We start from the raw sequence: 22,505 nt of genomic DNA on the forward strand, positions 1-22,505 counted from the left end.
AGTATCCTCTCCTAAACCCCGGTCCTGGAATACCCCCTCCGAAACCCAAATCCTAGACCACCCCCTCCTAAACCCCGGTCCTGGAGCACCCCCTCCTAAACCCCAGTCCTGGTCCTTGAGTACCCCCTGTGCAGCAGATTTTAGTGCTCCCAAAACACCTGATCCAACAAATCAGCTAATTAACAGTGCTTCCTGAGTTGAAATAGGTGAGCCAGGTGAAATGGACAATCCAGAACCAGAGCTGTGAACTTTTGATTGAAAATCTTTCCTGTTTTGTAGACAAGTCTCCATGTTCTTTGAATACAACACCAGTGCCATCAGCTGGACAAAATGTATCAAATGGATGATTGTGTTCAATACTACCTCAGATTTTTCCAAATAGATTTTCTGTACCAGAAGAATGCACTATATTGACACATTTTTTTACATTTGACCACTGAAATTCACCCGAAAGAATTTGAGCACCAAAGTGATGCAGTAACCACTCTGAATTTAATTATTTTCTTATCATGGAACATTTTCTTATCCTTCTAGTCCTCTTATACCACAGCAATCTTTTTTTATATGAATTAAAGCACAGCATACTTTTGTTCATCAGTTCATAGTTACAGTATATTATGTAAATTTTAGGCTGACAAAAAAAAAAAAAAAAAAAAAAAAAAGGAGTAGTAGTCGTCAGGACTGATTATACATGCTTCACTTTATTTACACCTCTTTGGAACATGATACATTACTAAAATTCACTCTGTTCACGTAAGGCCAAGGTTCCGAATTGTGTTCCAACTGAAATAAGGTCATTGAAACGTGTGTATATCAGATCATGGATTATTGCCATAAAAGGAGTCTTATGCAGAAGAATAAAAAGCAAAGCAGAGAGCCTGAATTGGACTGAACATCGAAACCAGTGGTATTTAATTTGCTCTCGAGTTGAGTGTCCCATTAACGCGATATGCAAATATGGCATTACACAAGACACTCCGTTGTGAACATGGAATGCTAGTTACTGTAACACATACTTCATTAAAATAATAAGGGTTTTATATCTACTGTAATATTGACGCCTGACAAGACACTTGAGCTGGAAGTGCACATAATATTCCGTACATAGTGGATAGTGGTGTTGTTAAATGTTACTGGCAGCTAAGCCAGAATCAGCACACGACGCTAGAGATGATCTATCCACTGGCGTAAAAGGTCTAAACAAACGTGACTACAGTTTCCTGAGTCTCTATATTCTGTACATTCCAACTCTCGGTCACTCGATGATAAAGCAATTTAAACATTTAAAGAAGAAACACTGAAGTCCTCTATTCCAAGAGTAGGTTTAACGCTCTGAGCAGAATCCACTAAAATGCCTTAGTGGTCCATCACTGTGCCACGTCTCCTCCGGAGTGTAGCAGAGAGCGCTCAGAACATCAGCTTCCGGTCCGGGTGCTCGGCGTGGCCTGTTCTTTGGTGCCGTACTTCGCGGTGTTTACTCTGCACGTCCTCGAAGTGCTGCAGCAGCTCTTTGTAGTCAACCTGTGGCTGGGTGGGGCGTTTAGTGCTGGCGGGCTTTGAGCTATCCCTGAAACAGAGAAAAGATAATTAATTAGATGAAACAGCATCTCAAGCTGGATCAACAGCCTAGTTTATTCATTAAAAACTGATTCCACATTTTAACTCTCATTACATAGCAAGTGTGTGGAATTACACAGGCTTGCTGCTGCCAAAAAGTATCCTGAAAATGAAATCCTTCCAGAATAGTGTACTGTACTGTGGAAGGAATTCTACGAGATTTATTTCAGCGATTTATGCCAGCTGTAATTCATAAAACTGTTTTTGCAGCTGCATTACTCCGGTCTACCTGTTCATTTGTTTTACCTGATCAAGTTTCTTAATGCAATAGTTCTCATCACTTCTGTGTTTGGCTCTGATTTGTAGGTTTGTTTGTAGGTAGGTATGTTTTCTTGTAGGTAGGTAGGTGGTTTGTTTGCTTGTAGGTACGTAGGTAGGTAGGTTTGCTTGTAGGTAGGTAGGTTTGTTTGCTTGTAGGTAAGTAGGTAGGTAGGCATGTTTGCTTGTAGGCATGTTTGCTTGTAGGTAGGTATGCTTGTAGGTATGTTTGCTTGTAGGTAGGTAGGCATGTTTGTAGGTAGGTTTGCTTGTAGGTTTGTTTGTGGGTAGGTAGGCAGGTTTGTTTGCTTGTAGGTACGTTTGCTTGTAGGTAGGTTTGCAGGTATGTTTGCTTGTAGGTAGGTAGGTATGTTTGTAGGTAGGTTTGTTTGCTTGTAGGTAGGTATGTTTGTAGGTTTGTTTGTAGGTAGGTAGGTATGTTTGCTTGCAGGTAGGTAGGTAGATAGGTAGGCATGTTTGCTTGTAGGTAGGTAGGCATGTTTGCTTGTAGGTAGGTATGTTTGTAGGTATGTTTGCTTGTAGGTAGGTAGATAGGTAGGCATGTTTGCTTGTAGGTAGGTAGGTAGGTATGTTTGCAGGTTTGTAGGTAGGTAGGTGTGTTTGTTTGCTTGTAGGTAGGTATGTTTGTAGGTTTGTTTGTAGGTAGGTAGGTATGTTTGCTTGCAGGTAGGTAGGTAGGCATGTTTGCTTGTAGGAAGGTAGGCATGTTTGCTTGTAGGTAGGTATGTTTGTAGGTATGTTTGCTTGTAGGTAGGTAGATAGGTAGGCATGTTTGCTTGTAGGTAGGTAGGTAGGTATGTTTGCAGGTTTGTAGGTAGGTAGGTGTGTTTGTTTGCTTGTAGGTAGGTATGTTTGTAGGTTTGTTTGTAGGTAGGTAGGTTTGTTTGCTTGTAGGTAGGTATAGGTATGTTTGCTTGTAGGTAGGTAGGCATGTTTGTTTGTTTGTTTGTAGGTACGTAGGTAGGTATGTTTGCTTGTAGGTAGGTAGGTAGATAGGTAGGCATGTTTGCTTGTACGTAGGTAGGCATGTTTGTTTGTTTGTAGGTATGTAGGTAGGCATGTAGGTTTGTTTGCTTGTAGGTAGGTAGGTATGTTTGCTTGTAGGTATGTTTGCTTGTAGGTATGTTTGCTTGTAGGTAGGTAGGTATGTTTGTAGGTAGGTTTGTTTGCTTGTAGGTAGGTATGTTTGCTTGTAGGTAGGTAGGTATGTTTGCTTGTAGGTAGGTAGGTAGATAGGTAGGCATGTTTGCTTGTAGGTAGGTACCGTATGTATGTTTGCTTGTAGGTAAGTAGGTATGTTTGTAGGTAGGTAGATAGGTAGGCATGTTTGCTTGTAGGTAGGTATGTTTGTAGGTTTGTTTGCTTGTAGGTAGGTAGGTAGGTATGTTTGCAGGTTTGTAGGTAGGTAGGTACCGTATGTATGTTTGCTTGTAGGTAAGTAGGTATGTTTGTAGGTAGGTAGGTTTGCTTGTAGGCAGGTAGGAAGGTTTGTTTGCTTGCTTGTTTGTAGCTAGGTAGGTTTGTTTGCTTGCTTGCTTGTTTGTAGGTAGGTAGGTAGATAGAATATTGCAATTCCTTCCCTCTAGACTTGTCCTAAATCATTGATTGAGATGTATTTGGCATGCTTGCAACAGGTTCTGGCCATTTTGTGTGCTAATTGCTTTGGCTTTGGCTAGAATTTCTTGGTTACACAGTTGTACTTTGTGACTCTATAGGACACAGTTATAGAAGCGAGTTATTTATAAATCACGTTGTCTGTTATCACCCAAATGAGGATGGGTTCCCTTTTGAGTCTGGTTCCTCTCGAGGTTTCTTCCTCATGTCGTCTGAGGGAGTTTTTCCCTTGCCACCGTCACCACAGGCGTCATCATTGGGGATAGATTAGGGATAAAATTAGCCCAAGTTTAAAGTCTTTACTTTTCTGTAAAGCTGCTTTGCGACAATGTCTATTGTTAAAGACACTATACAAATAAACTTGACTTGACTATCCCATGGAACAATTAACAGTGGTAAAGTTTACAAAGCACAATAAATAAAGGATCAACTCCCAAAACAAAGCGCAAACGATGTAGTGGAAGTAAGCTGACACGTCCTTCCCCTTTTAGGGTTTCTGTAGGGAGATCAAATGCAGTATTTGACCCTGTCGTCCGAGCAGCTTCCTCTAACAGCCCAAAGATTGTCATAATCCGGTAGCACGTGAGCTCCAGGAAAACCAGAGTGAAGGAAATCAAAATCAACTTAAAAAATACATTTGATAGCTCTGTTGTGTTTACAGTACTGACTTGACAGCGTGAATTCCTTGCTTGTGTTCCCGTGCATGAAGCGTTTTGTAGTTTTATTTTATTCATTTATTTATTTATTTTTACAGCTTTCTTGTTGTAACCAGCATCCAGCAAAAACCATTTCACTGTGGATTCTTCTATGCTCAGTGTCGATCTTTCCTTTCTCTTCTGCCAATCTTTTAACTTGTGCAGGTCAGTAATTATTGGAACACCTGTGTTGACCGACGAGGAGGGCTGCTGAGTCACGGTCACCCACATTCAAAGCGTTCGATACGATATTTACAAGCGCTTTTTTACCGACGGATTTTTCGAAGTCCACAGAAAAGGCTTTGCAGATTTCTTTAAAAAAAGTGTACCAGTACTAGTCATGCTTACAGCATTAATCATCCTTTACGTATTACATATCGACAAAAGATGTGCACAGTCAGTCAGTCAGTCAAAAAAAAAAAAAACACCGTAAAAGCACTTTTGTGGCAATTTAATTCCGTGAATTACCCGCAGAGGCAGAACCACGGGGACCAGCCACTGTTGGCCAGAAGTGGCATACAGTCATTGATTCCGGGTTATCGGGTACGAGTAAACGAACTGTTCTGTGGGTCGAGGTTCCCAGTTCCCAGTCAAGTAACCTCAGAACACGTTGAATAAATATAGCTCTATTACAAGTATTAGATCTTTATGGTACGTATCTATTATTTCATGGCATTATGTGCAAGTAGATTTGGTTGTACTTTGGGGTCGACAGCTTCTCCGGCGAAGCTCGGCAGGTTTAGAATGAGTAGGTAAATATCTTCCGAGTTTATCATACAAGCATGATAAACATATTGACAGGAGAGTGTAAAGTAGAATGTTTCTATGTGCCCACTGCCAAATAATATTATAGTTTTTAAATTACCTAAATTAGATGAAACATAAAACTTGTCACCTTCCTCAATCGTACCGCTGAGAGCCCACTCAGGCCATTATTAAAAAATGTTCCGTTTCCGGTCCACCGGCCGGGTGAGTGCCGTTTGTGCGGTTGAAATTTTTTTTTTTTAACGGCGTTTTTTTGACATTTTTTTCGGGTTCGTAAATCTAAAATCAAACTTGACATTTCCGCATTCCCAGGGCTTTCCACTAAGGCTCATACTAGCCAGCCATGACAAATAAGTAGCCAGCCGGGGAGGGAGAGTAAACACAAAATAAACTCCTGTGCACGCAGTTCCCAGGATTAAATGTATTTTCCACAGACCATTTATTTATTCACTTTACTCAAATACAAAGTAAAATGGCAGTAAATCTTCTTTCTTTTCTTGCGTATTGCATCATGAGGCGTTCCTGGCTTGTAAATCTCTTATTTTCGGTGTGTGACACATTCACGCAGCTGAGCATGCTATGAATTAACAACGACAACGGTCTGCAGTGGGGCTACACAATTAAACACTCAGCGAGCATTTCTCCATTTGTGTATGAAAATACACTCCAACCACTCAGTTTGGGTTCATTTACAACCAACGGTGTCTTTTGATGCCAGCACGTAATTGAACAAGAGAAGACTGGTTTACCGGAGACACAATAAGCGTCATCTCTGCTTCTGTTCCCTCCGACGGTCCCGACACACTACTGCCTCCGCCGAGTGCGCGCACACACACACCGCATGTCGGGGCCACAGATGAGTTACTCTCCCTTGATCAACGAAGTCGGCGGGGAATTTGTGGTTATTATTGGTACAAACAGCACGAATCACAACTTAAATGAGTGCGGTTCAGTTTGACATTACTGTCAGTCCGTTAGATAAACATTTAATTTTATTAAAATCGAAAATTAATATTTAGAGCCTGTGGGCTACAAAAATAGTCATTAAAGTAGCCGGCTGGACTTAATTGTGTAGTCGGCTGTACGGCCGGCAGCCGGCGCTTGTGGAAAGCCCTGCATTCCGCGCAGAATATAGAACTGAATCAGCTCTGCGCATGCGCCGTGCGGCACAAAAAAAAAATGGCAGCCACCATGAAGGAAGGCGATCCGGAGTTTTCAAACATTTGCTTAAGTGTGAAATTGCAAAATGGTATTCTAGCGAACAACAAAATAGTAAAGATTCAGAACAACAAATCATTCAGTGATCATTTTAATAGTGTAATTTCATCCGAACTAGGCCTAACGCTCGATTTAGAACTACAAGAAGTCCGTGTGTCGGACATTTTAAGTACCTTTGTAAAAGTTTTGCAAATGTTGCAGTCAGCATTTAAAATGCTAACTTAAAGTTTTTGTACAAGTTTCAGTTGATTAAACTGTCATATTTTATTAAATGTGTCTGCTTTTGTAATAAAATAAGTACTGAAAGAAAAAGCAAACACAGCATTGCAATTTCTTATCCATCCATATATATATATATATATATATATATATATATATATATATATATATATATATATATATATATAAAAAATCCCTCCCTCCCGACTGAAAATTTTTTTGCTCACCCAGTGGACAGGAAACGGATTTTTTTTTAAGGATGGCCTTACATTCATTAAAAAAAAAAAAAAAAAAGGACTATTCACAAATCGCTCCCTACTCACTATATAGCGAGGACGCCATTTTGTAGTGCTGTCCGAAACCTTAGTGAGGATTATTTACACCCTATATAATGCACTCAAAGTTTCCCACAATGCATCACGAAAAGTAGTGTACAATGGTTATTAACCAAGCAATATATCCCATCATGCATTGCAGTCATGCTGAAAGAAATCAAATCAAAAGTCTCAAATGTGATTTAATAAAAGGCAGCAGCAAAGAAGAAAAAGTATTCAGCCTTGATTTAAAAGAACTGAAAGCTGCAGGTACTGTGTATTGATTAATGTGGGAAATGCGCTCAGTATAATATGGATTTATCACAAACACACACGCATGTGTTTATTATTTTGAAACCCACCAGCCAACTGATCTGGCACGTTTTAATTGTGTGAGAGTAATGACGTAAATACCAGCACGACGGACTAGTGTCTGAAAGCATTTTTTCATTTTACCAATGAGCTCACTGTATAGTCCTCTATATAGTAATTCCCTATATAGGGAGTAGGGAACGAGTGAGTGATTTCGGACACAGGGAGGGTAACAGCATGATAATCATTTTCACTCTTTCCCATCGCGAAAAACAGGATAAAATCTGTCTGGACATCCCATTAGGGAATATAGGGATATATTTGGGCTATTTGGAGGTAAAACTTGTTCCAAGATGGCACGCGGATTTTATGATTCAGGACAGAAATTCGGTTCAATCTTGAGAACTGCGACACTGATGATGAACGGTTCCTTTTGTTTTGTTTTTTACTTCGACTCGATCCAGCCAAATATCAGCTCAAGTAAGTGTAAATATTTCTTCTATTTCTTATGAGCAGATCAGTTGATAACGTGTTCTCTTCGACTGGTGTTTGCAGCATGGGTTCAGTGACCAGTCCACTGCAGCCTAGACAATCAGACAAACCAACGACCGTGCGTCACTACCGGTGCGGGAACAGCCAGCCCATGGAGGAGGCAGCAATGTCGCTGACCACACCTGACTGTTGGAGCAGTGACTTAAAACTTGCGTGTACTTGACAAGAGCTTATGATGAACGGAACCACTGGTATCAGACGTGATCTTTTGAAATAGCTAGTAATTAAAACTCACTACAGGTACACTTTAAGCTTTGGTTTAGTTACTTTTGACACTTCTTTGAAGGGTTTAGGGAGATTTAAATTCGAAAGATTATGGTCAGTGTGCAACGCCGTGTTTTTTTTAGTTTGTTTATATTCTGGTTACCCCCCAAGGCGTAAAGCATTATGGGTAATGAGAAAGTAGTCAGTCAATACCCTGAGAAACCTCTCAGAGCAGTTGTGTCTGCGTCATGTTGCTCTCGGATATATCCATGAGGCAGAGTTCGACATTCCGAGATCATACTTTGTCAAGTCAACCTTTTGCGGTACAGACAAATCAAAACTTTTCAATCATACTCCGTTTCTCAGCACAGGGGACGTGACTGCACCAGAAATAGACGCCTGCGCGGGACAGAATTTTTAGTCCCACTCCCACATTGTGCTAGCCTAGTAAACTAGACCCACCCGCCTAGCGGACAAAAATATTTTTGCCTAGCGAGTGGGTCTAGCCTCGCACCATATAAACAAAAACACCCCGGGCATCAAATCGTGCCCGCCAATCACAACGCAAGGTTTTTGTTTGGATTCTTTGGGCGGGCTTTTGCAGGAGTGACGACAAAGCTGCACAACACTGGAGAAAGCACAGCAGGAAAGATGGCTTCGGCTAGTGAACAGCGCGCGTTTGACTCCGCTTTGGAATCAGTTTTAGAAGAATTAGACTTGGAGTTTTCGTTGAAACATGAGCAGGAAGAGGCTCTCCGCTCATTCCTTTTCAAGAAGGACGTTTTCGCTGTTTTGCCGACCGGCTATGGCAAAAGTCTGATCTACCAGCTGGCTCCGCTCGTAGCCAAAAGGATGGGCTAGTTTGTGCAGTACAAAGAATTAATAAACAGCTTTGAAACATTACTTTTTGATTGTTTCTTATTTTCCCGTTATTTTAAATTTAAGGGAAATTATTTCACCAAACACCACTAAATAAAAACTCTCAAAAACAGTTTAAGCAAACATTTGGAAAACTCTTGAAAAAAATAAGTGTATGTTAAGTACGTGGTACAGACTCCAAACTTGTGGTCATTATCTCCAAACTTCTTAATATCTAGAACCTGTTTATTAATTAATACGCATTTTGAAAAATTATTTATTTCAAGGTCTCCCCCACTGCGCGCTCTGACTACGTCACAGTCACTGTTGCGCTGATTGGTCAGAGCGTTGGCCTATACGCACAGAGACAGTTTGAAAGACAGTGGGTTGTCCCTACCCACCCCCGTCGGAAATGTCTACGGATCGAGGCCAGACTAAATATTCACATTTAGTCTGGTTTGCCAGGCTAACATTGTGCAGTCCCGCCCCCGCAAAGAATTACGATTTTCAGTCCCGCTCCCGCCCGCAAATCCCACATGATGCAGACGTTCGCGTTATTTCTCACGAAAGTTCTTGTCACTGGCTTGGGGAATTAAACATGCTGAGCTTAGCTGAGCTCTCCACCGACCGATCCTTCACCTAGCGCACGTAGCGAGGGTGCGCGTTGCCAGGTGGCATGCGCAGCTGAGGCTTTACAGAGATACCCATTGTGAGCTTCACTAGAGGAGCTCTGCTCTTCTGCCGTGATTGGAGATCTCAAACACGGAAGAGCGGAAAGGAATCGGAAACGTACGCGAGATTAGACCACATCCGCAAATTTAGGCATCTTAAAATGTTTTTATTAATGCCAAATAAAATATCCAGCACAAATTATATATGATAGACATTAATTAATAATTTATACATTTTATTTTAAACACGTCTTTAGTCAGCGGGACTGCAGCTTATCACCTCTCCCGCCCGCTCCCGCATTGTGCACTCCCCCTCCTGCCCGCGCCCGCAATGAGCTTTCAAAATTTGTCCCGCGCCGCACTGCTTTGCGTCGCGTCCCGGTGCAGGGCTCTAACCAGAAACACTTTGGCTGTGTGTGATCCACTACTGCTAGAACACGTTATGCTGATACTACGACAGGCCATTTTTAAATCTAGTTGTGATCAAGGAGTGTGGCGTATCAAAAGAAAGAGTGTGAAGTTCTGAATTCAAAACTGGTTTTATTTTACCCCAAGGTTAAATAGAACAGAAGTTACAGCTGTTTGAAATTTTAATTTTTTTGAAAATTCAGCTAGCACGATACTGAACGAATCGAAGACAAGTAGCTGGATGGAATATATCTGATATACCACAAAAATAAATAAATAAATAAAAAATCTCACCATTATTATTATTATTATTCATGCACATTCCTTTCGGGTGTTCAACACGTCTTTCTTTTTCAAAATTCTCTCAAAATCTCCCGTATTTAGCAAAACGAAGCGAACCTGGCGGCCATGTTCGTTTACAAATTGTCACAGTCGCTCGCTAGCATGGAAGTTTTACATCTCCGGCGTGTGACGTTATGTCTTGACAACCATGCAATATTTTAAACCATATTCAACGCTCATACTGCATTGAGCAGAGTGACGTAATACACGTAGGATAAGCGATATGCTAACGATATCGCATGCTATCAAACTAAAATGAATGAAACCCGCTAGAAGGGAATAGAACACGTTTTTATTCCATCGAAAAAGTGTCCTGTATGGATAATAATGTATGCTATATGATATTTTTAGGCTAGGTGGTCATACCGTGGAAATTTCAAACCCCTACTCGGGAGAGTGTTTTGTTAAAGGTTTGTGATGTGATGTGATGAGTGCAGGACTCACACAGGCCTCATGAGCTCTGGGTTTGGGACACAGCGCAGGCGTTGAGACAGCAGCTGGAAGGCCTGGCTCTGCGGCAGCAGCATCAGCAGACCGTACAGAGCTTTAATCAGATACGGGTTGTTCTCCACGTCCAGCAACTGCAGGCGCAGGTCTACACAGCGAGACGGAAAGATAACACAATGGGAAACTTTATCAAAAGGCTAAGATTATAAGGAATATTTATTTATTACCATATTTTGGTTTTACGTGAGTAAACTATTAGTCACAAGATACACCAAGATCAGCAGAAGCAACACTTAACACACTTAAAGCATAAATTTAAACAAAACAAGCAAAAACAAAAAATGTGCACTTTGAGTAGATGGGTCAGTCCATGAAATGGGGTTACCAAAATGTGACAGAGGGAGTCACTTAAAACAATTTACAACTGAAAACTTTTATTTCCATGAAGCATTGACCATATAAGAAAATATAACATAGTTGTTAAGATAACTGCTGCTCTACAATGTATGATAAAATCCATAAATATTTACCCGGTTGCTAATGTAACAAGGACACGAACAAGCTTTTAAAAATAAAGGAAAAATATTGATAAAATCAATTTTTTGCTTTTATTTGCTTACTTTAAACATTAACACTGAATAAGAATTCATTAGAAATATTAGTTCAACATCATAAACACTGAAAATATGAAATAGGGCAATTCCATGTAAATGTCAACCTCACCATGCAAAAATAAAGCAACATGTAATACATCAAAACCACTCCCAGAGATCTCACCTAGGCCTGTATTTTACAGATGTGAATAAGTTGAACCAATTTGTCACAAGAATTGTTCCCTTCGCCTTAATATGTCAGTCTTTCTTTCTTATAATGTAAAACCCAAGCTAAAATCAACTTTGATCATGTACAATTCTATATTATTGCCACAAGCCACAGAAATGTATGCTAAAATCCACAAAACAGCAAAACAATAGCCGTCCTAAATATTATTTAAGAACTTTGATAGTTTTAGCTGATATTTAGAGTTTTTCAAAGGGTTATGGTGGTTAAATTGCTGATTTTCGAAACATACGCCATGTCTATTTCAGACGCGTCACATCCATAACGGAATTTCGTCACATCCATAACGCTGACTTTTCCTTCCGAAACTCTGCATGAAATACAAAATATTTTAAACAAAGATTTTTTAATATTCACCTTGGACCCCTCTATCAAATGGATATCTCCATTTCGACATTAGGTTTACAATTTCACAGAGTTTGATAAAAATGTACAGTCACCCAAGAAAAGTGATACTTTTTCTGTCACATCCATAACGCATCTTTTATTGGCGTTTTCTGGCATGCCCGAGATGTACTATGGGAATTGTTCTTGTTCTATCACTTCTCCAGTATGGTACAGCCTTAAAATATGCAACACCTGTTTAAATACTGGGGGACAATAAAACATGCACTGGGTCATTTGTTCCCATTTTGAGTTCAAGTGTCACGTTCATAACGCTGGAATTGCTCAATACTAGTATTTCACAAACTTCATAAAATCTCTAAGATTTGAACAATAACAGTCATTAACAGGAAACAGTTTCATCCTATATGGGGTAAATGAGATTATTGAATTCATTACTTTACTTAGTCACACTTATATCTGCACTTCTCTAGAGCACGTGTTGTGGCGCGTGAGATCCCGCGAGAAGTTCTCTCGCGTCAGGTCAGCTGACCTAGATTGAGTAAATAGGTCTCGCAGGTTGTGAACGAACCAGGAAGTGCGTGGACGCCAAGTTAGGATGTGAGAAAAAACATCGATAATTTCTTTTATTGCCGTTTGTTTAAATTTCTTTCTACCTACATGGTTTTATAGTATATTCTTCTTTATATTAAAAACATCAATCATGATTTCAACTCGTTTTATCATTTTTTATAAGCCTGGTTTCTAACGTAACACGGTAGGACATCACAATGTTACGTTCACAACCTATTTTTAGTGGATGAATTCGAAGCTAAATAGTTTATAGAACCTTCTTAACTTTATTATGCGAGTGTAAAACTAAATTGCAAGTACCATGAAACTAATTTTATTGAAATTCTCAGAAAGTAACGAAGGTTTATTTAAGCTCAAAGTCAGCAAATATTCCATGTCACAAAAAACGTGTCATCCGTGTCCAGTCACAGGGGAAGAAAATGTTTCACATTTCTTTATTTCAAAAGAAAACTTCATTTTTTTTAATTTATTTTATTTCTTCAAACAATATTTATGGATAATCTGCTAAATATTTCTTTAAATCATGGAAATTAAAGATGAAATGATTTTGTAAACCCGGACCAATGAAAAGTAACATCATTTCATGGACTGACCCAGATGTCAAAGAACTAGCTTTACATTTATTTTGTTATTTATCTTTTAAATGAGTTTGTGCTGTAAAATGTGTAATTTGTTCCACACATACAGAGCCTTCTACAATTATTGGCACCCTTTGAAAAGATTAATAAAAAGGGTTGGGGAAAGGAAGAAAAAAAGGTGGGAGGGAAAAAAACCCATATTTTGGTGAAGGATCGTTACGGAAGCCGCGAGAGGCCCTTCATATAATCTTTTTTTATTCACCTTGTTATCCTGAGATAACGACATAATTAATTCAGGATGTCGAGAAAACAACACGACTAATTCGAGATCTCGAGAGAACAAGACAATTATTCCGTGATCTCGAAAAAACAAAATTATTTCATGATCTCGAGAAAACAGCTGAGATTTCTAGCAGTCTTCTGCGGAGGTGCCGCGGACTCATTTTGAAATGATCCCTTATTAAAAGACTTAATGCAATCTCTCCCTGTGTCAACCCCTGATCAAAATATTGCCTTATTGGGTGATCGATTATTCCAGACATTCTAATGACCAAGGTTGCATCTATACAGAATGAGAAATAGCCCCAAAGTCAGCGTATCACAAGTCTCTTGGCGCACCTGAATGAACCATTTCTCAGCTGTTTACTCCAGATCATGAAATAATTGTTTTGTTTTCTCGAGATCTCGGAATAACGGTTTTGTTTTCTCGAGATCCTGAATTAATTGTGTCGTTATCTCGGGGTAACAAGGTGAATAAAACAAAGGATTATATGAAGGGCCTCTCTCGGCTTCCGTAGATCGTCATCTCACGTTGGAAAAAAAAAAATCTCTTATCAAGAAATAAATATTTTCAACAAAATACACGTGCCAATATTATTGGCACCCCTGCATTAAATACAGAGTTAGTCAAAATTACGTTAACACTAATGGATTATTTTTCTCCTGCAGATAGACGTACGCCATGGGTCATATCTCGACCACACATTTCCAGGTTGATGGATAGGTCGCGGTGGACCATTGCCGTGGCCTCCACACTCCCCTGATTTGATGCCCTGTGATTTCTGGTTATGGGGTTTGGTGAAGGAGTGCATGTATACCAGGAAAGTTTGTGATATCAATGACCTCAAGAACAGAATAAGGACCGTGGTATCATCCATTCCCCAGGAAATGTGTGTCCGGGCTTTAAATGGTACTGCTGCTTGCTGGTTTGTGTGTTGAACAGGTTGAGACCGTCCTGGAAGTCATCTTGCACATACGGTATGATGCATGTTTTGTGAATAAATGGTTTCCACGTACCATTTAAGTGTTCACATAATTTTGACTAACCCTGTACTTTCAGACAGAGCCCAGAGGGTGAATGGAGTTTTGCCAGACGAGGAGATGTTGTCTTCTACGGCATCACCTCAGGGGTGTGTCTCATCTCCTCTGTTGCCGGGGAGTTGGAAATGTTTTATGAGGTATATGACCTTAGCTGTGTCGCTCTGGTCAGTACGAATATATTGACAACGTTTCCAGCAGAAACCTTGTGGATCATCCTTGCTGTATTTTAGAACTAGTGAATTTATCTTATTTAGTTTCTTCACTTGGGGATTTTTATCAATATATGAATAATGCCATGCATGGAATTCCGTAGGCCTACATGATGCCATGTGTATATACTGTACTTTTAGTTTATTCGTCGATTACAGCCGAAAAGGGGCAGTAGGGGAACACTGTTGCTTCTTAGGCTGTTGTATTCAGTGCCCGAGTGGTTTGTTGTCTTATGTTCTTCTAGGTCTGTTTTGAGGTCTTGTTGCAAAACCGATTGCCCTCTGGGGAAAATAAAGTTGAAAGTTGAAGTTGACTTTGTACAACCTTGCTTTGCCAGCAGAGTAAAAGAGCACGGAGTCTTTTTCCTATAATATTTTATAAGATTGAAGGATGCTGAGCCCATTCCTCTTTACACAGTCTCTCCAGATCATCACCCTCTCTTCTGCTCTCTGACAAATTATTAAATTCAGGGGCGCCAATACAAGTAGCACATGTACAGTATTTTTGTTGAAAAGTATTTCTTGATGAGGGATTTGTTTCTCATCTCATTATCTGTAGCCGCTTTATCCTTCTACAGGGTCGCAGGAGCCTATCCCAGCTGACTCCGGGCGAAAGGCGGGGTACACCCTGGACAAGTCGCCAGGTCATCACAGGGCTGACACAGACAACCATTCACACCTACGGTCAATTTAGAGCAGGGGCATGCATGCATGCATGGATGGATGGATGGATGGATGGATGTGCGGATGGATGGATGGATGGATGTGCAAGTCCAAATTTTTCATGGGGCGGGATGGTTTGGAACAGGCCATCTAAAATTGGGATAACATTTACCCGGGACGGGTATTTGAGGCGGGTCGTCTAGCTTAAGCTTGATTAGCGTTGTTACGCACGCCAGTGTTTCCCACAGAAATTTTGGAGACTATGGGGGCAAGCCATGGGGGAGGCGCGGGGGTTGTTTAAAATTGAGTGATATGTTAAATATTAAGTTATTACTGAAAAACTATTGATTAAAAAAACAGACACTGAGAAATGGTCCTATAAACAACTTTACCAATATAAAAGATTACCAGGACTACAAAAATGCAGAAAAATAGGCTTTACTTATCCAAATGCACCTGTTGGTTCAAAAGTTAAAGTGCAGAGAACCTCACAGCACAACATGAAGTTACCTTAAAATATAATATAAATGCCTCAGCTTTCATGTAAGAAAAAAAAAACTATTAATACTAGTACTGTGTGCAGGCAGTCTCTCCTGAAGACTAAATTAAACAATAATTATAAACTAATAAAATAAATGGCTCAGGCTTCATAGAAGAAAAAAACAATTTGAACAGAATCTCACAGTATGATGCTGAAGCTGCCTAAACAATGGAAAATAAAATACCATTTTGGCAAAAACGTTGGCATCCGTTAATTTCTTGTATTAAGTAAAAAATATGTTGCCAGATACTGCTGACGTTTTACAGCCCAAAATATGTTCAAAACCCGCCAAAATGCACTTAAAACCACCCAAATTGGGCGGGAAAACGCGCAATCTGGCAACACAGGCGGCAGTAATGGCTGCACTCGTGTCGAGGATGTAAACACAGTTGACGTGGCAACGAACATACATGACATAGTGGATGTAATTTACGTTCACAACTTTTTTTGCTGTCAGAAATATTTAATATTAAATTTTGTGACTCGACTGACAATAGCCGGCGGCATAACAAGCCATAGCCGGCGATTTGCCGCCGGTGACCGGCTACTTTTGAGACCGCTGTTATAGTCACCAGTTAACCTAACCTGCATGTCTTTGGACTGTGGGGGAAACCGGAGCACCCGGAGGAAACCCACGCGGACACGGGGAGAACATGCAAACTCCGCACAGAAAGGCCCTCGCCGGCCACGGGGCTCGAACCCGGACCTTCTTGCTGTGAGGCGACAGCGCTAACCACTACACCACCGTTCTCATTTTTCCCCCCCATCAGTGTGAAATGAAGCGACTTCACCGAAAGGTGGATTTTTTTTCTTCAACCCTTTTTACTAATCTTTACAAGGGGTGCCAATAATTCTGGAGGGCACTGCATGTTCACTGATATAATGTTTGTATAATTTGATGATGGTACATGCAAATACATGAAGAAAAGCTCGTCTCTTCACCCTCTACAGAAAAAAACTGCCGCTTTAGTTCATTCCGTTAGGTTGTGTAAGTGTTTGTACGCGTATCATCACACCTCCTTCACCACGAACCCTCAAACTGCTCCGTTTCGCTCTCGTACTCGCTGTGGTTCGAAGTCAAAACCTGAACAATCGACACAAACCTAGCGGATACACTTTCCTGCTTAGTGGCTGCTGGTTTCTGGGAGTTCTGCTTATTCATAAACTGTTGTTGTAGATCCTCTAGAATGTACCGTACAGTGTCTTGCTAAAGTATTCACCCCCCCCCCATTGGTGTTTGCCCTGTTTTGTCGCATTACAAGCTGGAATTAAAATGGATTTTTGGAGGGTTAGCTCCATTTGATTTACACGACATGCCGACCACTTTAAAGGTGCACATTGTTGTTTTATTGTGACACAAACAATCTCATCTCATTATCTGTAGCCGCTTTATCCTTCTACAGGGTCGCAGGCCAGCTGGAGCCTATCCCAGCTGACTACGGGCGAAAGGCGGGGTACACCCTGGACAAGTCGCCAGGTCATCACAGGGCTGACACATAGACACAGACAACCATTCACACTCACATTCACACCTACGCTCAATTTAGAGTCACCAGTTAACCTAACCTGCATGTCTTTGGACTGTGGGGGAAACCGGAGCACCCGGAGGAAACCCACGCGGACACGGGGAGAACATGCAAACTCCGCACAGAAGGGCCCTCGCCGGCCACGGGGCTCGAACCCAGGACCTTCTTGCTGTGAGGCGACAGCGCTAACCACTACACCACCATGCCGCCCGACACAAACACAAACAATAATTAAGATAAAAAAAAAACACAACAGAAATCTGGAGTGCGCATAAGTATTCACCCCCTTTCGTATGAAACCCCTAAATAAGCGCTGGTCCAACCAATTCACTTCATAAGTCACATAATTAGTTGATTAAGATCCAATCAAAGTGTCACATGATCGGCCACATGATGTCTGCATATATAAATCAGCCTGTTCTGGAAGGACCCTGACTCTGCAACACTACTAAGCAAGAAACATGAAACCCAAGGAGCCTCCAAACAGGTCAGAGACAAAGTTGTGGAGAAGTATAGATCAGGGTTGGGTTATAAAAATATCCCAAACTTTGAATATCCCACAGAGCTCCATTAAATCCATTATAGCAAAATGGAAAGAATATGGCGCCACTACAAACCTGACAAGAGAAGGCCCCGCCCACCAAAACTCACAGACCGGGCAAGGAGGGCATTAATCAGAGACCCAACAAAGACACCAAAGATAACACTGAAGGAGCTGCAAAGATCCACAGCGGAGATGGGAGTATCTGTCCATAGGACCGTTTTAAGCCGTACGCTCCACAGAGTGGGCGGGGCTTTATGGAAGAGTGGCCAGGAAAAAAAAAAAAAAAAAAAAATCACTGCTTTAAAAAAAATAATTTAAAAAACCCATCACGTTTGGAGTTTGCCCAACAGCATGTGACAGACTCCCCAAACACATGGAAGAAGATTCTCTGGTCAAATGAGAAAAAAAAATTCTTTTTGGCCATCATGGGAAACGCCATGTGTGGCACAAACCCTGAGAACACCATTCCTACAGTGAAGCATGGTGGTGGCAGCATGATGCTGTGGGGATGTTTTTCATCTGCAGGGACAGGAAAGCCGGTCAGGACTGAAGGAAAGATGGATGGCACTAAATACAGGGCAATTCTGGAGGAAAATCTGTTTGAGTCGGCCAGAGGTTTGAGACTGATATGAAGGTTCACGTTCCAGCAGGACAATGACCCTAAACATACTGCTAAAGCTACACTGGAGTGGTTTAAATGGAAACATTTAAATGTCTTGGAATGGCCTAATCAAAGCTCAGACCTCAATCCAACTGAGAATCTGTGGCATAACTTGAAGATTGCTGTACACCAACGCAACCCATCTAACTTGAAGGAGCTGGAGCAGTTTTGCCTTGAGGAATGGGCAAAAAAATCCCAGTCGCTAGATGTGCTAAGCTAATAGAGACATACCCCAAGAGCTGTAATTGCAGCAAAAAGTGGCTCTACAAAAAGTATTGACTTTGGGGTGGGGTGGGGTGAATACCTATGCACACTCCAGATTTCTGTTTTTTTCCATCTTAATTATTGTTTGTGTCACAATAAAACAACAATGTGCACCCTTAAAGTGGTCGGCATGCTGTGTAAATCAAATGGTGCTAACCCTCCAAAAATCCATTTTAATTCCAGCTTATAATGCGACAAAACACCAAGGGGGATGAATACTTTTGCATGACCCTGTAGATGCATCTATTCTTCGTTAATGCAGGAAACTGTGTATGTACATACTGCTACTTGGTATTTTGCACGTGCTTCAATGGTGGTGTAATGCCAATACTGTAAAAGTGAACTCACATGTAAAAATGGGGCTCTCGATGAGCTGCACCAGTTTGTCTACTTCGATCAGGAAATCCACCGTCACCTCCAGATCACCGCTGAGGAGCCAGAAGTCAAGGATTTAACAAAGAAGAGGGGTTTTTTTTAAACTCAAGAGAAGAGACTACAAGGTGAAGAGGGTAAACAATAGATATCACAATTCATCTGTGCCAGTTAATCAATCAATCAATCAATCAATCAATCAATATTATTCCAAAATTTAGATGTATTCATGCAATTTGGAAAGCGCTCACTCAACAGCATGATGGATGTTTGATGATCAGATCAGATCTATCTAAACAGCTAGACCTTCATTTCGTCTCCGCTACTGTCAAATCTGTTTTGCGCCATGGTTACGAGGGCTGGACCCTCACATCTGCATTGGAGAAATCCCTAAATGGCACTGACACGCACATGTTCCATAGGGTATTTAACATCACCCGGAGAGACCAGGTCACCAATTCAGAGCTGTACGGTGACATCCCTGTATCTCGGACAAGACTGGCTACAAGAGGGGAGGCGTGGCCTTGTTGGTCATTGCTATCGCCATCCTGACCTTCCTGCAAGTCAGCTGGTGCTGTGTCGCCCAACCCATGGTCATCTGAGGAGGGGCCGGCCTCCAGCCACCTTTCTAGACACATTAATGAGGGGCACTGGGGCTCAGAGTCTCTGAACGAACACTGCATCAACGATCGTGATGACTGACCAGGCCACGAGGTGTATAGCTCGGCTGATGGTACGCAATGTATTCATGAGACTTCGTCAAATTAAATATGAATGCATTGGATGTTTGTTTATTTCACAGTGAACAAATTCTAGAATAGAATTCAACAGAAAAGTTTTCAGTATAAAATTCTGACCAAAAAAAAGTAACAGTTCCATGATCATGAATGAGGCAGGCCATGTAGAAATTGACATTTCTCATCTCATCTCATTATCTCTAGCCGCTTTATCCTTCTACAGGGTCGCAGGCGAGCTGGAGCCTATCCCAGCTGACTACGGGCGAAAGGCGGGGTACACCCTGGACAAGTCGCCAGGTCATCACAGGGCTGACACATAGACACAGACAACCATTCACACTCACATTCACACCTACGGTCAATTTAGAGTCACCAGTTAACCTAACCTGCATGTCTTTGGACTGTGGGGGAAACCGGAGCACCCAGAGGAAACCCACGCGGACACGGGGAGAACATGCAAACTCTGCACAGAAAGGCCCTCGCCGGCCCCGGGGCTCGAACCCAGGACCTTCTTGCTGTGAGGCGACAGCGCTAACCACTACACCACCGTGCCGCCTGAAATTGACATTTAAGGTTCTGAATATATACAGGAGGGGGGGAAAAAAAATTCCAGTCCTGTTGGGTTGGACGCTGATGGTCCACGTCCTCCCATGAATCTGGTGTCCTACAGAAAGGTTTCCCTTTAAGAGGACATTAAACAAGATCAACTGTGAGCTCCTGCTCACTTGCGTACCCCCCGCTCTCGCTTATATCAGAACGCAAGCGATCGAAGGAAAAGGACACTTATTATGAACGTTGACTTCAACAAATAATGAACCCTGAAACAAGTAAGTAAAGAGCAGCGTCTCTCCCCAGGGATTTCAAACAGCGTCCTGGTAAACTGGCATTCTGAAATAGCATTTTACTTCTTGAAACGGCGTCAAAATCCATGCTATATGTTTCATAAACACATTCAGTCGGTAAACAGGAAGTCGATGTGCGACAGACCTGAAAACGGTACACATGGTATAGAACCCCAAGCTGAAGTTTGGTGCCAAGTGACTATGATTTGTGGTTGCTGAGAAAAAGGGCGTTTCAGACAGAGATACGGATGGATGAACGGACAGACAGAGGTAAACCAGTGTACCCCCCCTCCCCTCCTTCAGAGCGGGGGTTTAATAATAATAATAACAACAACAACGAGGCTCCAGCATTTGCGAGATGAACATTCTTCATAATCTTTAACCGATTTAACAGTGGTTCAATCCAACGGTGTTTAATGTACAGGGTTCTCCAGAAAATCTGAAGTAGCCAGCTAATAAATAAATAAATAAATAAATAAATAAATACTTAGTTGGCAGCTCTGGAATTTGCAGTGGTGAAGGCACGCTAATGCTGGGGGTCTGGGGGCATGCTCTCACAGAACATATTGAAATTGACACACCTTCTGGTGCATTCTCAGCTAATAAATTACTCACCATTTCCCTGTAAACTACTTCCAAAATCTGTATGAAATTTCCCTCCAGATGTGCGCGCGCTCGTCTTTCTCAGTTCCCCTCTGTAGTACAGTGGTGCTTGAAAGTTTGTGAACCCTTAAGAATTTTCTATATTTCTGCATAAATATGACCTAAAACATCATCAGATTTTCACACAAGTCCTAAAAGTAGATAAAGAGAACCCAGTTAAACAAATGAGACAAAAATATTATACTTGGTCATTTATTTATTGAGGAAAATGATCCAATATTACATATCTGTGAGTGGCAAAAGTATGTGAACCTCGAGGATTAGGAGTTAATTTGAAGGTGAAATTAGAGTCAGGTGTTTCCAATCAATGGGATGACAATCAGGTGTGAGTGGGCACCCTGTTTTATTTAAACTATCAAAGTCTGACCTTCACAACACATGTTTGTGGAAGTGCATCATGGCACGAACAAAGGAGATTTCTGAGGACCTCAGAAAAAGCGTTGTTGATGCTCATCAGGCTGGAAAAGGCTACAAAACCATCTCTAAAGAGTTTGGACTCCACCAATCCACAGTCAGATTGTGTACAAATGGAGGAAATTCAAGACCATTGTTACCCTCCCCAGGAGTGGTCGACCAACAAAGATCACTCCAAGAGCAAGGCGTGTAATAGTCGGAGAGGTCACAAAGGACCCCAGAGTAACTTCTAAGCAACTGAAGGCCTCTCTCACATTGGCTAATGTTAACGTTCATGAGTCCACCATCAGGAGAACACTGAACAACAATGGTGTGCATGGCAGGGTTGCAAGGAGAAAGCCACTGCTCTCCAAAAAGAACATTGCTGCTTGTCTGCAGTTTGCTAAAGATCACGTGGACAAGCCAGAAGGCTATTGGAAAAATGTTTTGTGGACGGATGAGACCAAAATAGAACTTTTTGGTTTAAATGAGTAGCGTTATGTTTGCAGAAAGGAAAACACTGCATTCCAGCATAAGAACCTTATCCCATCTGTGAAACATGGTGGTGGTAGTATCATGGTTTGGGCCTGTTTTGCTGCATCTGGGCCAGGACGGCTTGCCATCATTGATGGAACATTGAATTCTAAATTATACCAGCGAATTCTAAAGGAAAATGTCAGGGCATCTGTCCATGAACTGAATCTCAAGAGAAGGTGGGTCATGCAGCAAGACAACGACCCTAAGCACACAAGTCGTTCTACCAAAGAATGGTTAAAGAAGAATAAAGTTAATGTTTTGGAATGGCCAAGTCAAAGTCCTGACCTTAATCCAATGGAAATGTTGTGGAAGGACCTGAAGCGAGCAGTTCATGTGAGGAAACCCACCAACATCCCAGAGTTGAAGCTGTTCTGTACGGAGG

At 41.4% G+C, this 22,505-nt stretch overlaps 1 protein-coding gene across 2 annotated transcripts in view; it reads right to left on the reverse strand.

Annotated features, from left to right (window-relative positions):
• Positions 1 to 682: 682 nt before the first annotated feature.
• Positions 683 to 22,505, reverse strand: part of vac14 (vac14 homolog (S. cerevisiae)) — an 80,251-nt gene continuing 58,428 nt past the window's right edge. For both annotated transcript variants that reach the window (XM_060928438.1, XM_060928437.1), the window contains 3 exons: positions 18,928 to 19,007; positions 10,513 to 10,663; positions 683 to 1,567 (listed from right to left, as the gene is read on the reverse strand). In XM_060928438.1, coding sequence (XP_060784421.1) covers positions 1,408 to 1,567; positions 10,513 to 10,663; positions 18,928 to 19,007 — 391 coding nt within the window. In that variant the 3' untranslated portion in view covers positions 683 to 1,407. The remainder of the gene's footprint in view (positions 1,568 to 10,512; positions 10,664 to 18,927; positions 19,008 to 22,505) is intronic.

This window comes from Neoarius graeffei, chromosome 8, assembly GCF_027579695.1.
Source record: "Neoarius graeffei isolate fNeoGra1 chromosome 8, fNeoGra1.pri, whole genome shotgun sequence".
NCBI lineage: Eukaryota > Metazoa > Chordata > Actinopteri > Siluriformes > Ariidae > Neoarius > Neoarius graeffei.